Below are 15,721 nucleotides of genomic sequence, written 5' to 3' on the forward strand. Positions count from 1 at the left end.
ACACCATGGAAATATGTTTATGAAAAAAGCCAGGGGCCTCTACAAACATTTCCATATTCACCTTGGATTTATTCCTACAAATGTCAAGGGTCTCTTGTGTAAAATTCCCCCGAAGGAAGAGAGTCACTGCCAAATGGTCTGTATATATTAGAATTCCAGATTAAAAGGAGGCCAAGTTAATGCATTTGCACTACAATTCTCTCATTCCTCAATTATGTAAGTATGAAGTCCACATATGGTTACTTGCTTATTAGGAAGGAAAAAAACTATATTTCTTCTGCAAAGAACTCTGGACTTTAATTCTGATTTTGGTTTCTTTTCTGCATTTTCCTCTCATGCATCTGGAGCAAAATTTTTATACTATTATAGAAACTGAATGGATCAACTAAACTAAGAGCAATAACTAAGACAATTCCGTGCAAAAAAAAGGTATGTGGATATATGCATATTGAGGGTGTGGTAAGAAAAAATTTAACATTACATTTAGAAATACAACTGAATTAATTTAAACAGCATTATTTATAGATTTGGGAAACTTAGACAAAAACGCATTTAAATTTTCTTTTTACATTTTTACTTTCTAGAATATAAGAGTGAATTATTAAAATATTTCCATAGAACACTAACCTTGAATAAACCAATAAATGTATAAGGCAAATATATATTTACACAAATAAACAATATGAGTAACAGATTGTATCATCTAGGGAGAGACTTTGCCCAGTCATGCTTTTAGATCATCTTTTTGAAAACAACAGGATGTCTTCTGAGGAACTTCCTAACTCAGCAGTCCTGCTGTCAATAATGGTATTATTATACTTTCTACCCCAGCCTCCATAAGGCCATCCAGGATTCACAGTTACATGACCTGTATATTTCCTTGGTTTTTGAGTTAGGTCGAGTTGAATTTCTGTTACCCAAGAAAGAGGCACATTACTTTTAACTTATCTGTATTCATCTATTAAAGCAGGGACCCTAGGAAAGTCTATTATGTAATAAAGTAAGTTTATTTTCATCCACAAAAGCTGAGGAACAAGGTTACTAATTAACTGAACATTGTGATACACTAAAAATCATCACATAAGAATAGTGAATTTTTCAAGAAGTGAAAAATATATTTAAAAATGAACAAACCCTTCTAGTATTACATAAGGTCATTGAGAACTCATCATAAAATCACTACAATTATCACTAGCATTTTACAATTTTATAGATACCTAAAAATATGTAGATAGTTACTTTAAAAATCAATACTTCTTTTAAAAAATCAATGCCGTTTTCAACTCAATTTATCTGCTTATCTGTTTATATATATAATTCTTTTAAGAAAGAGTAAATGTGCAGATTTCATTGTTTTTTTGTGACAACTTCCAGAAACATATTTTGTGTGGCCAAGCCGTACTCATGTATTTGGACTGGATATATGAGACTCTCATATGCCATACACAATATTATTTCTAGGATGATCCATATTTCCCAAGCATATTCAGATGAAACTGTCCCAAGATATATACCATGTTTTTTATAAATTGGGTGAGGTTTTATTATTACTTTTTTTGTTTCCTAAAATATTTAGGAAAAAACAATCTTGATGGTCTTGAGCTAGCAAAATTTCTATTTCAAAAAGTAAAATCTATTCTTTACTCTCAAATGGTTCAGAAAAACATAATTATACACAAATGCATATGTAGAGAGACAAAGAAAGAGAAAAAGAAAATAAGGCAAATATGACATAATGTTAACACCTCAGGAATCGAGGTAAGGATATTCAGGTGTACTTGGCATTATTCTTGAAACCTTTCTGTAAACTTGGAGTTATTTCATAAAAGTTTACAAGTTAGGATCTTATCATATGATTACTAGGGTAAATGATGATTTGTATAAGTACATTTATTTTCTATTATTTGAACTTCGTTTTCATATATTTGGCCTATTTTTTATTGAGATTTTTCACCTTTACCTATTCATTTCTAAGAACTCTTAAGCTTAAGAAGCCTTTATCTGATTTCATAGTTCTCCAGAAAGCCATTTGCCTTTTCATTTGAGTTTAAGTGATATTTTACACAATATAATCAAATCTAGCTGATGTTTCCTTTAAGTATTTTGCATTTATCCTATGGTTATAAAGCATTACTCATCTCAAGGTTAAATAAATATCCACCTGTATTTGCTTTTGGTTTAAAAAAAAAGAAGAAGAAACGGTGATAGAAATGTACGGCATTTCTGGGACTGGGAAAATTAATTTATATATTCCCTCATGTTCCCAGTGATTTGAGAGGCCAAAGAAGGACAATCAGTTGAGGCCAGGAGTTCGAGACCAGCCTGGGCAACATACCAATAGCTGTCTCTACAAAAAATTTAAAAAGGACCCGGGTGTGGCAGCATGTGCCTGTACTCCCAGCTACTCAGGAGGCTGAGGCAGGAGGATCACTGGAGCCTGGGTGTTTGAGGTTATAGTGAGCTATGATCACACCACTACACTCCAGCCTGGGAAACAGAGCAAGTCTCTGTCTCTAAAATAAAATAAATAAATAAATAAAAGTTTTTAAAGTGTGTGTGTGTGTGTGTGTGTGTGTGTGTGTATTTCCTCATGGGCTGTTCAATTTAGAGGAGAAAATTAATTTTGGTGAATTTTATTTCTTAAAATGGATTTTAATCTCTTTAATATAACTACGTGCTTCATCTCTGTGGTTGTTGTGCAGTTACCTCAAAATGTATTAAAAATGTAGACATGAGATATCATGAAATAAATTTTTCAAATATTTGGACTAGAATGCTTTACAAATGTAACACTTTCATTGAATTTTCTCCATACATTGGGTAATATTTAAATGTAACATGAACATAAAATTTTATCTGGAATGCACCACAATCTAGGCCGGGTGCAGTGGCTCACGCCTGTAATCCTAGCACTCTGGGAGGCCGAGGCAGATGGATCGCTCGAGGTCCGGAGTTCGAGACCAGCCTTAGCAAGAGCGAGACCCCGTCTCTACTAAAAATAGAAAGAAATGATTTGGACAACTAAAAATATATATAGAAAACAATTAGCCGGGCATGGTGGCGCAAGTCTGTAGTCCCAGCTACTCGGGAGGCTGAGACAGAAGGATTGCTTAAGCCCAGGAGTTTGAGGTTGCTGTAAGCTAGGCTGATGCCACGGCACTCTAGCCAGGACAACAGAGCTAGACTTTGTCTCAAATATATATACATACATATATATATAAAATAGAATGTACCACAATCTAACAATATCCATGCCTTTTATGAGTTTCGTTCCAGTGGAACACAATGAATATTTAAGAAGTTAGATGATTTGTCTATCTTCTTTTGAAAAATTTTGGTTCATGTCTTTTACCAACTTTTTAATGGGGTTACTTTTTTCTTGCTGATCTGTTTGAGTTCTTTGTAGATTCTTGATACCAGTTCTTTTGTCAGATGTATAGTTTACAAATACTTTCTCCCATTCCGTAGGTTGTCTATTCACTCTGTTGATTATTTCCCTTGCTGTGCAGAAGCTTTTCAATTTAATTAAGTCCTATTTATTTATTTTTGTGGTTGCTATATTTGCCTCTGGGGTCTTAGGCATAAAATCTTTGCCTAGGCCAATGTCTAGAAGAATGTTTCCTATGTTTTCTTCTAAGATTTTTATGGTTTCATGCCTTACATTTAAATCTTTTATCCATCTTGAATTAATTTTTGTATATGGCAAGATAGAGGTCCTGTTTCCTTTTTCTGCATGTGGTGCTCCAATTTTCCTAGCACCATTTATTGAATAAGGCTTCCTTTCCCCAGTATACGTTATTGTCCACTTTGTCAAAGATCAGTTGGTCGTAGTTGTATGGTTTTATTTCTGGGTTCTCTAGTCTGTTCCATTGATCTATGTGTCTACCAGTACCATGCTGTTTTGGTTACTACAGCCTTGTAGCATAATTTGAAGTCAGGTAATGTGATGTCTCCAGATGCGTTCTTTTTGCTTAAGATTGCTTTGGTTATTCAGGCTCTTTTTTGGTTCCAAATGAAGCTTAGGATTATTTTTTATATTAAATAGATCTGTGAAACATGACATTGGTAGTTTGATGGGGATTGCACTGAATCTGTAAATCACTTAGGTCAGTATGGACATTTAAATGATGTCGATTCTGCCAATCCATGAGCAAAGGATGTTTGTCCATTTATTTGTGGCATCTATAATTTCTTTCATCGGTGTTTTGCAGTTCTCCTTGTAGAGATCTTTCACCTCCGTGTTAAGTATATTCTTAGGTATTTTATTTTCTTTATAGCTATTGTAAATGATATTAAGTCCTTGATTTGACTCTCAGCTTGACTATTATTAATATACAGAAATGTTACTGATTTGTATATCTTGATTTTATAACCTGAAACTTTGCTGAATTTACTTATCAATTCTAGGAGTCTTTTGGTGGAGTCTTTAGATGGCCAACAAACACATGAAAAAATGCTCAACATCATTAATCATCAAGGAAATGCAAATTAAATTACAACGAAATACCATCTGACCCCTATCAGAATGGCCATTATTAAATAGTCATAAAACAACAGATGCTGGCGTGGATGCAGAGAGAAAGGAATGCTTATACACTGCTGATGGGACTGAAAATTAGTATAACCTGTATGGAAAACAGTATGGAGATTCCTCAAAGAAATAAATGTAAAACCACCGTGCAATCCAGCAATCGCGCTGCTGGGTATCTACCCAAAGGAAAAGAAATCACTTTATAAAAAAAGACACCTGCACTTAAATGTTTATCACAGCACAATTCACAATTGCAAAGATGTGGAATCAACCTAAGTGTCCATCAATTCATGAGTGGAAAAAGAAAATGTGGTGTATATATACTAATATACATACCACGGAGTACTACTCAGCCATAAAAAGGAATGAAATAATGTCATTCGCAGTAACTTAGAAGAAACTGGAGACCATTATCATAAGTGAAGTATCTCAGGAATGGAAAAACAAACACCCTATGTTCTCGCAAATAAGTGGGAGCTAAACGAGGGTGGGTACACATGGGCACAAAGAGATACAAAGGACACTGGAAACCAAGAAGTGGGGAGGGTGCGGAGGGGAGGGATAAATACTTACCTACTGGTCACAATGAACACTATTCTGGTGACAGGCAAACCAAAAACCATGACTTAAGCATTACACAAGGTACCAGTGTAACAAAAACATTTGTACCCTCTTAATATTTTGAAATTTAAAAAAAAGCTAAAGAAATCTAAAGAAGCTATTTTACGTAAATATCCTCCACTGAAGTTTTCCATTTAGGACCATTACACCATTGTGTTTAAGACTACATGCTTTATCTCTAAATAAGATGGGTTCAAATTGCAGCTATGTTGTGAAATAGTTACATGATCTAAAGCAAGTTATTTCACATCTCTGTGCCTTGGTTTCCTCATCTGTTATCTAAGATAACAATACTTATTGCCTCATGGGATTTGGAGAAAGATTAAATGAGCTGATAACATGCAAAGCTTTTGGAATTGGGACTAGCACATTCAAAATACTCAACGCATTAGCTATTTTTTAGAATTGTTTCATATATTTGAGTCTCATCTAAAAACTATGTCTGCATTATGGTTGTAGGAAATGAAAACTAGAAAGAATTTGAGATTAAAACCTCAGAAGTCAGGGTTCCATTGTTATTCTTCACTAAACGCACGGCTTGTATGCACCTAACAACAAAGCAGATAAATCCGTAACACAAAAACTACTGGGAATTCAAGGATAAAATCATTAAAAATACATAAGGGCTGAAGGTTTCCATAAACCTTTTCAGTAGCAAATAGCCCAGGTATACCAAAAATAAATGCATGAAGAAAAATGCAATTCCAAACTTAAAAAACGATAATGTGGTGGCTCACACCTGTAATCCTAGCTCTCTGGGAAGCCAAGGAGGGAAGACAACTTGAAGTCAGGAGTTCAAGACCAACTTGAGCAAGAGTGCAAGCAAAACCCCAACTCTACAAAAAATAGAAAAATCAGCTGGGCATGGTGGCATTTGTGTGTAGTCCCAGCTACTCAGGATGCTGAGGCAGGAAAATCTCTCGAGCCCAAGAGTTTGAGGTTGGAGTGAGCTATGATGACACCACTGCACTCTTAGTGGGGCAGCAGAACAAGACCCTGTCATTCATTCATACATACATACATACATACATACATAAATGAAAATGCTTGCATCCCTAAATAGAGAATGTACATTTTTTATATTCACAGAACAGAAACAAAAATCTACCATGAACTTATCCACACAGAAATCATAAGCTTATTCAAAATATTTCAGCCAATGTTCTTTTATCACAATCCCACAAAATGAGAAATAAAAATAAAACAGTAACCACAATGAGAATTAAGAACTCACTGATAATCTATGGATAGAAAGAAAGCAAAACAAATTATCTTAATGTCATCAACATAAGAACACTTCAACCCAAAATGATGGAATACAATGTGTGGAATAAAAATAAAACCCCAAGCCCTTGACAGACTAAACTGAACCCTCTTGGCCAAGGAGACCCCAGAAAAACTTTAAAAACTGAGTTTCCCAGCCATGAGAGGATAGGAGGTCAGTCACACCTCAGTATACCTCCTTTCTCACTAACCATTACCAGACTTTTCTCCTATGAGTCAAAAACAAACAAGCCCTGGAAAACAAAGAACCAAAGATTTCTCCACCGACTTCAACTTCAACTAACTGCCTGACACTGCAGCCAGACTCCCCACCCTTTTCCTGGTTTTGACAGGACAGCTGACCAATTTCACAACACATTCCTTCCTGATAAATGACCACTGACCACAGACTTGTTCTGGCTGGTTTACAGAGGCTACGCACAAAGCACCTTTGTGTCCTAAGTTTCATCTTTTGACATAGAGACTCTAATTTTACCACATTTTAATGTTAAGTCTCCACCCCAAAGTGAACATGGGATGTATTTAACATGTATGTTTGCTTTCCACACATTTATGTGACCCCCTTTCGTGAATAGTCATAGCCTCCTATAACCTGTTAAATATATATGGTTAGCCAACCATTTGCATAAAACTCCTGTCCCACCCTCCCTCCCTCCCTCCCTAGAAGTGCCTGTTTTCAGTCTCCGCTGAAGGCTCCACTTCCCAGTTCGCACGTTGCAACCCATGAGAAATAAAGTTCTCCTTTCCAAATTTACAGATTTTTTGATTTTAAGTCAACAAATGAAAGTTATACTAAGAAGGAATACTGCAGCCATCCTTCTCTTTAGTATTCAAGAGGGAATTCAGTAATCCTTAATAAAGAAATGTAGTGCTTGTCTGAGTCAGCTTGGGCTGTTATAACAAAACATCATAAACTAGGTGGCTTAAACAACAGACATATATTTCTCACAGTTCTAGACCTAGGAAGTCTGAGATCAGGGTAACAGCAGTGCAGGGTCCTGGTAAGAACTCTCTTCCTGGCTCTCAGATAGAAGTCTTCTTATTGTGTCCTCCCAAGGCAGAAAGAGAGAAAGAAATCTCTCACCCTGTCCTAAGGGCACTAATTCCATCATGAGGGCTCCACCCTCATGATCTAATTACCTGCCAAAGGCCCCACCTCCAAATAGCACTACATTGGAAGTTAGGGCTCTAATATATGAAAGGGAGGGAAGGGAACAAAATTCAGGCCATAGCAGTACTCTTAATATAAATCTTATAAAATCAGATAAGGAACATAAGAAAATAAGCTGAAAAAAGTGAAAGAAGAAAATGATCAAGAAAAAAAACCTAAACTTTATGAAATAAATAAAAATAAAGTATGATAGCCATTACTAACAATCTGAAAGCTTATATTAATACTTTTAAAAGCTCAATAAAGAAACCTCTTTTGGGGGCTGGGTGCAGTGGCTCACGTCTATGATCCTAGCACTATAGGAGGATTACTTGAGCTCAGGAGTTCAGACCAGCCTGAACAAGAGCAAGACCCCATCTCTACTAAAAACAGAAAAATTAGCCAGGCATGGTGGCGCATACCTGTAGTCCCAGGTACTAAGGAGGCTGAGGCAGGAGGATCACTACAGGACTTTGAGGCTGTAGTGACTAATGATGACACCACTGCACTGCTCTAGCCCGGGCATGTGACAGCGAGACTGTGTCTCAAAAAAAAAAAAAAAAAAAACCCACAAAAGCTTTAAGAAAAAAACGAGAAAATTCTTTTGAATCTATGTATGAAAAAAATGTTTTTGTGTCTCTACATCTATGTATATGATTAGAAATGAGAAAGAATACATTTAAGAGAAATTACAATAATTATTTAAGAATATATGTAAGTATACAGCAATCAATCTGCTAACTTAGAGGAAAGAGATAATTCCCTAGAAAAATAAGTTATTAAAGACTGATCTAAAAAGAAGAAGTGTGGATAATTTCCACAGAAGAGTTTGAAAGGATTTAAAAGCTACCATTTTTAAAGAGATCAGGACCAGGTAGTTTCATCAATGAGTTCCACCCAATCTTTAAAGAGCAAGGAATTCCAATATAATCCAGGCCATAGAAAAATATTAAAATCTCTCCAATTCATGTTGTGAAGTTAACATTACCTTAGTACCCAAACCTGATAATAAAAGTACAAAAATACATAATTTAATGCCATTAAATCAATTATAACTTTCAACAATATATCAAAAAATTTTGATAGTCTACTCAGTAGAGTGCATGCCAGGAACACAAGAATTGTTCAGTATTAGGAAATATATCTTCATAATTAATTACACCAAAAAATTGAAGAATAAACCATATAATTATAATAATGGATGACAAAAAGTATTTCATGAAAATCTGGTCATTCTTAGTAAGAAATAGGTATGGTAACTTAGTAACCAAATAAAAGCATTTAAATATAATAACATTTCTTAACAAAAAACATTTAACTTCTCAGATTAACTGTCTGAGAGACTCTTAATATAGCCAAATGCCTAAACTACAGTGAAGTTTGACAGTAGGAATTGAAACAGGATGACAAATTTGAAATTTTCTACATATATATAAGTATAAATATATATATTCAAACACACACAAGCATATACATATCTATGTATATAATATTCACACATATAAACACCACCAAATTATATATAAAAAATGCATATTCTTTCACAGAGAACATATACAATATACATAATTAGACATTTGCATTTATTCTCTGTTAAAATACTAGCTTACCTGTTTGGGAAGTCGGAACAAGGAATTCTTATAGAAAATGTCCTTAGCCTGGCTCCATGTACCATCAATGATGATGATTGTGGAAGGGTAAACAGGAGAATCTAATATAAATTCTTCCAAATTAGCAGCGTCAGCCCCTGGATATAATATTAATGTACCAGACTCCCGGCAAACAGTTGAAAGTTCAGGATCTCTAAAAAAATTTTTTTAAATATATCTTATTAGCTTGTGAAGAAAAAACATTTTATTATGCTTATTGAATTTCCTAATTAAAGTTCCCCTATATCTAGTCATTTGTCCAATCAAACAGAGGTATTAATTAGTTCATAAAGTATGAATTAAAACATTCAAAATTGTGTGTACTCTTTACTTATTCATTAGCCACAATTTTGCCACGCTCCTCCAGGCTTCCCAGTCTTCACAATTCTTCTCCATTAAAGCTTTTTTATCCAACTGTCAGTGATATAACTTAAACCTCCCAAAGAAGTCTTCCTTTTCTCACTACTGCTTTATCTGAAATTTGATCTACCTTATCACAGCAAACAACTGGCACAAACGATTCTACCACAAACAAGCCCAGGACAATCCCAGTAGCAACAGAACCATAAGGAGAAGTTATGTAACATAGGTTATTGGCAAACCAGATTCTTAAATTCACCTTATATTATCTATTGAAAAAAATTCCAAGTATTTTTCCCCAAAATATGCTTCTTTGACATATGCCATCTTTGAGATGGCTGTTCAGAGGGCCTGCAAACAGAAGTAGCCCTGCAAAGCTGTGTTTTGTGGGAAGACTTGCATCTGCAGAGAATATATGCATTATACAGCCAGGCTTTCCCTGAGGGCATTCCCCTGTCCAGATCTAGGAAAGATTAATTGAGAGTCTGACACTGTAAAGATCTGAAAGAAACATTAACCATCTATTCCCTCTGAGAGCTGCTACCTATGAGATTTCATCTGCATAACAAGATCACCCTTGCTAGCCAGGCCTCCCCTCACCCCGTCCCATATCTATTTTGGCACCATAGCCTACTAGGCCACACTCCAAGTCTCATTCTTTCTGTAAACTCAAGATGGTATAAAAGCATCAATCATCTGGCCATTTCTTTGAGTTCTTCTATTTTGTAAGACTTTCATGGATGTTAATAAATTTGTATACCTTTCCTCCTATTAATCTGCCTAGCAAACCTTCAGAGGGCAACGGGGAAGTTTTCCCTTGGCCCCTACATCATCCAGTTCAGTTATAAGGTTAACTAACTCAATATTCATTCAAAAATACATGTCAAAACATTTTGGCACTGGAGATGTAACAATTAATGAGATAGTCTCTGCTCATAAACAAAAAAAAAATTCTCTTGAAGGGTAAGGAGATAAGTAAAAGTCAATTAAAGACAATGTGATAATTTAGACTTCCAATTTCAGCTCAAACATACAAAGAGCTTGTAAGTCATCAAGCTCATCCTCGCAAGAAAAATGATAACAAACTGAAAACCAACAACTTTTCTTCTATCCATCAAAGAATTGAAGCCACAGGGCAAACACTCCAAAAATTAGAGAGACAAGGCAAAAACAGAGAATCAAAGCCAAAGCAGTTCACTGGGGAGCAGAAACCACTAAAGCTAGTAACTGGTAGGAACATTTGAACAGTCATTGACAAATTACCAAAGGCTGAGTGTGGACTAGCTCGAGAGTTAAAACTCCCAGGGGCCCAGTCTTGGCAGGGAGGGCCCCTACTTTCCTGGGTTTTACATCCAAGAGTTCCATTAAGTTCTCATAATGAAGGTCTGAGAAAAATCCTCTTGTGCTTTAAGGCAAGGAAAGGTGAAAAGTAATCAGCATTCTCCAAAACAAAGGCCTTCCCTCAAGGAAAACTACTTTACCAGAGCTTTTTTCCACCTATAATTTGGCCATAAAAAGAAATCAGGTATTACATATTACAGCATTCATGAACCTTGAAAATATTATGCTATCTGAAAGAAGCCAATCACGAAAATTCACATATAGTATTCCACATATATGAAATTACTGCACATATATGAAATATCAGATATCAAATAAGCAAATCTATAGAGACAGAAAGTAGTCGAATGTTTGCTCAGGGCTGGGAAAGGGCAGGGAGATGGAGAGGAGAGAGAGGATAAGGGATGGGGAGGGGATAAAGGTACAGGGTTTCTTTTTGAGGTAATGAAACGTCCTAAAATTGGTGATGGTTGCAATTATCTTTGAATATGTTAAAAATCACTTAACTTGTCATTTTAAATTCGTAAATTAAATGCTGTGTGAATTATATCTCAATAAAGCTGTTTCAAAAAAAGAAAAGGGAAAGAGGAAGGTAGACCATGATAACACTAATCAACAGATAACTGCAGTAGCTATATTAATTACAGACAAAGCTGACTTCAGAAGCAGGAAAATTATCAGGATAAAGGACAATAACATAATGAGAAAGGAGTCAATTCTCCAAGAAGACATAACAATCTTTAACATGTATGTGCTTAACAACTCAGTGTCAAAATATGTGAGGCAAAAACTGATAGAAATTAAAGGAGAAATAGACAAATCCAGTAGTACAGTTAGATACTTCACACAACTTTGTCAGTAATTGGTAGATCAAGCAGGCAAAAAATCAGTAAGGATATATTAGCCTGAACAGTATTATCAGTCAACCTGACCTAATTGATATTTATAGAATATTCCATCTCCCAAGTTCACAAGCAACATTCACCAAGATAGACCACATTCTGGGCCATAAAACATATTTTCACAAGTTTAAAAGAATAGAAATCACACAAAGCATGCTCTCTCAGACCACAATGGAATTAAATTAGAACTCAGTAACAGAAACATAGATAGAAAATTCCAAAAGATTTAGAAATTGAACAACACACTTCTAAATAAACCATGAGTCAAAAAAGAACTCTCAAAGAAATTTAAAAATATTTTGAACTAAATGAAAATGAAAATACAACTTATGAAAATTTGAGAGACAGGGGAATGGAAGTGGAAAAAAAATCTGAGGGACGCAGCAAAAGCAATGCTTAGAGGGACATTAATAGCATTAAAATGCACATATTAGAAAAGAATAAAGACCTAAAATCAATAGCCTAAGCTTCCTCCTAAAAAAAAAAAAAAAAAAAAAAAAAAAAAACTAGAGAAAAAAAGAGCAATTTAAGCCTAAAGCAAGCAGGATAAAAAGAAATAGTAAAACTTAAGATGGAAATCAATGAAGTTCAAAACAGGAAAATAACAGAGAAAATCAATGAAACCAAAAGCTGATTGCTATAGAATGAACTGCACCCCCCCAAAAAAAATTCATATATTGACATCCTAACCCTTAGTACCTCAGAATATGACTGTATTTAGAGATAGATAAAGCACCTATAAGTAGGCAATTAAGTTAATATGAAGCCCTTAGGGTAGGCTCTAATCTGACTAGTATAAGCATAAGAAAAGGAAACTTGGACATACAAAAGAGACACCAGGGGCACATCTGCACAGAGGGGCAACCAAGTGAAGAGGCAGTGAGAGGGCAGCCACCTGCAAGCCAAGGAGAAAGTCCTCAGGAGAAACTGAACCTGCTGACGTTTTGATCTTGTACTTCTAAACTCCAGAACTGTGAAAAAATAAATTTCTCTTTGGCTACCCAGTCTGTGGTATTTTTTATGGCCGTCTTAGAAAATTAATACACTGGTTCTTTGAAAAGATCAATTAAATATATAAACCTACAGTCAGGATAATCAAGAAAAAGAGAAGACACAATTAGCAATATCAGAAAGGATAGAAGGATGGTCACTACTGATCCTATGGACATTAAAAGAATAATAAAAGAATACTACAAAAAACTCATTGCCCACAAATTTTATAATTTGGATGAAATTAACTAATTCCTTAAAAGACATAAACTACCAAAATTCACACAAGGGGAATTAGGAAAACTAAAAAGCCCTATATCTATTAAAGAAATTGAATCAATAATTAATAATCTTCAAAAAAAATCTTCACCAGTCCCAAATGGTTTCACCAGTAAATTCTCTCAAGCATTTAAGAATATCAATTTTCTATAATCTCTTCCAGATAATAAAAACAGAGAGAACATTTCCTAATTCATTCTATAAAGCCAGCATTACCCTAATATCAAAACCAAATAAAGACATTACAAGAAAAAAAAAAACACAGACCAAGACCTCTCACGAATACAGATGCAAAAATCCTCAATAAAATATGAGTAAATTAAATCCAATGATGTATAAGGAGAATTATTAATATTAATATTTACCACAACCAAACAAGATTTATAATGGGTATGGAAGGCTGGTTTAACATTCAAAATCAATAAATGTAATCAACCACATCAATGGACTAAAGAAGAAAAGTCAAAGGACTATATTAATTGAGAAGAAAATACATTTGACAAAATCCAACATCCATTCCTAATAAAAACTCTCAGCAAACTTAGAGGGGGAACTTCCTCAATTTAATAAAGAACATCTGCAAAATATCTATCGCTAACATACATAATAGTTCCCTTAGACTGGGAACAAGACAAAGATATCCTCTTTCACCGCTGATACTCAACCCCTTGCTACTGCAATGAGACAAGAAAAGGGAACAATAGACATGCAAACTGAAAAGGAAGAAATAAAACTAACTTTATTATCAGATAACCTTACCATCTGTGTAGAAAATTACAAGGAATTAACTAAAAAATAACTCTAAGAACTAATAAGTGAGTATAGCAAGATCACAAGATACAAGGTTAATACACAAGGCAACTGCTTTCCCACATAGTAGCAATGAACAATTGGTATTTGAAATTTTTTAAATACCATTTACAATAGCATCCCCAAAATGAAATACATAAGTATAAATCTAATAAAATACATACAGTACCAATATATGAAAAACTATGAAAGACTGGTTTAAAAAAGCAAAATAGATCTAACTGCTTTGGATTTACAGAATTATTGCAAAGATAGTACAGAGAGTTTCTATATAAATTATAGCCAGTTTCCCCTATTACCTAGAAATAAAATATATAAAAACAATAGCACCAAAAGTGAAAAGGTGTTGCATGGAATTATATTTTTATAAGGTTCTTATAAATTTAGTATATAACATTAATTCAAGGTAGACTGTGATAAATTAAGAGTGCATAGTATAGGCCAGGCGCAGTGGCTCACACCTGTAATCCTAGCATTTCTGGGAGGCTAGGATCACTTGAGGTAAGGAGTTTGAGACCAGCCTGAGCAAGAGCGAGACCCCCTCTCTACTAAAAAATAAAAAAAATTAGCTGCACATGGTGGCATCTGCCTGTAGTCCCAGCTACTTGAGAGGCTGAGGCAGGGGGATTGCTTGAGCCTAGGAGTTTGAGGTTGCTGTGAGCTAGGCTGAAGCCACGGCTCTCTAGCCAAGGCAACAAAGCAAGACTCTGTCTTAAAAAAAAAAGAGTGCATAGTATAATCTATGGACTAACCACAAAAGACACACCTAAAAAGCCAACAAAGAGATAGAATAGAATGCTAAAAAAAAAAACAAAAAAACTGAATAACCCAAAAGAACTACATAAAAGAGGAACAAAAGATCAAAGAACTGAGAAGACTGACAGAAAACAAATATCAAGATCAGTTACTTCAAAGCAAAGCAAACAAATCAATAATTACACTAAATGGAAATGGAATAAACTCTTCAATTAAACAGACTGTCAGATTGGATTTAAAACCCTAAGACCCATACCATATAAACACTAGCATCACACATAGTAGGTTTCAAGACAAGGAGTATTACCAGAGATAAAGAAAGACAATTAATAATGATAAAAGGGCCAATTCATGAAGAAAACATAACAATACTAAATACATATTCACCTAATTAAAGAGTTTTAAAATATTTGAAACAAAAAGTGAATGAACAAAATGTAAAAATAGACAAATTTATAATCATGGATAGAGATTTTGAGCATAATTTTTTTTGTTGAGAGAAAAAGTACACATAAAATCAGTCATAATATAGTAAATTTGAACACTATCAATCTAATTGATAATTTGACCTATTTGATCATTTGTGTAATAATGCTACATCTAACAACTGAAGAATGCAGTTTTTTCTTGTGCATGCATTCACCAAAAAACAGACCACATGCTGGAACATAAAACAAATATCAATAAAATTTTTAAACCTAAAATCACAGAATACAAATAGAGTAGAAATCAAAATAATTATAATCATAATCCATCTAAAACTTCCCCAATTATTTGGAAATTAAGTAACACACTCCTAAACAATCCACGTGTCAAAGAAGAAATTACAAGAGTAATTTAAAAATATTTTGAACTTAACAAAACAAAAGCACAACTTAAAATTGGTGGGATGTGGCTAAAGCAATGGTTAAGAGAATTTAAATGTTTAGATGAACAAAGAAGAAAGGTTTAAAATCAGTTATCTAATCTTCTACTAAAAATTATGAAAGGAGGAAATTAAGTCCAAAGCAAGCAGAAAAAAGAAACAAACGTGAGAGTAGAAATCAAT

General features: G+C 34.3%; 1 protein-coding gene across 2 annotated transcripts in view; it reads right to left on the reverse strand.

Moving 5' to 3' along the window:
• DTWD2 (DTW domain containing 2) overlaps window positions 1-15,721 on the reverse strand; it is an 89,038-nt gene that overhangs the window by 44,885 nt on the left and 28,432 nt on the right. For both annotated transcript variants that reach the window (XM_045565975.1, XM_045565974.1), the window contains exon 4: window positions 9,197-9,389. In XM_045565975.1, the coding sequence (XP_045421931.1) occupies window positions 9,197-9,389 (193 nt within the window). The remainder of the gene's footprint in view (window positions 1-9,196; window positions 9,390-15,721) is intronic.

The sequence above is a fragment of the Lemur catta genome, chromosome 12, assembly GCF_020740605.2.
Source record: "Lemur catta isolate mLemCat1 chromosome 12, mLemCat1.pri, whole genome shotgun sequence".
NCBI lineage: Eukaryota > Metazoa > Chordata > Mammalia > Primates > Lemuridae > Lemur > Lemur catta.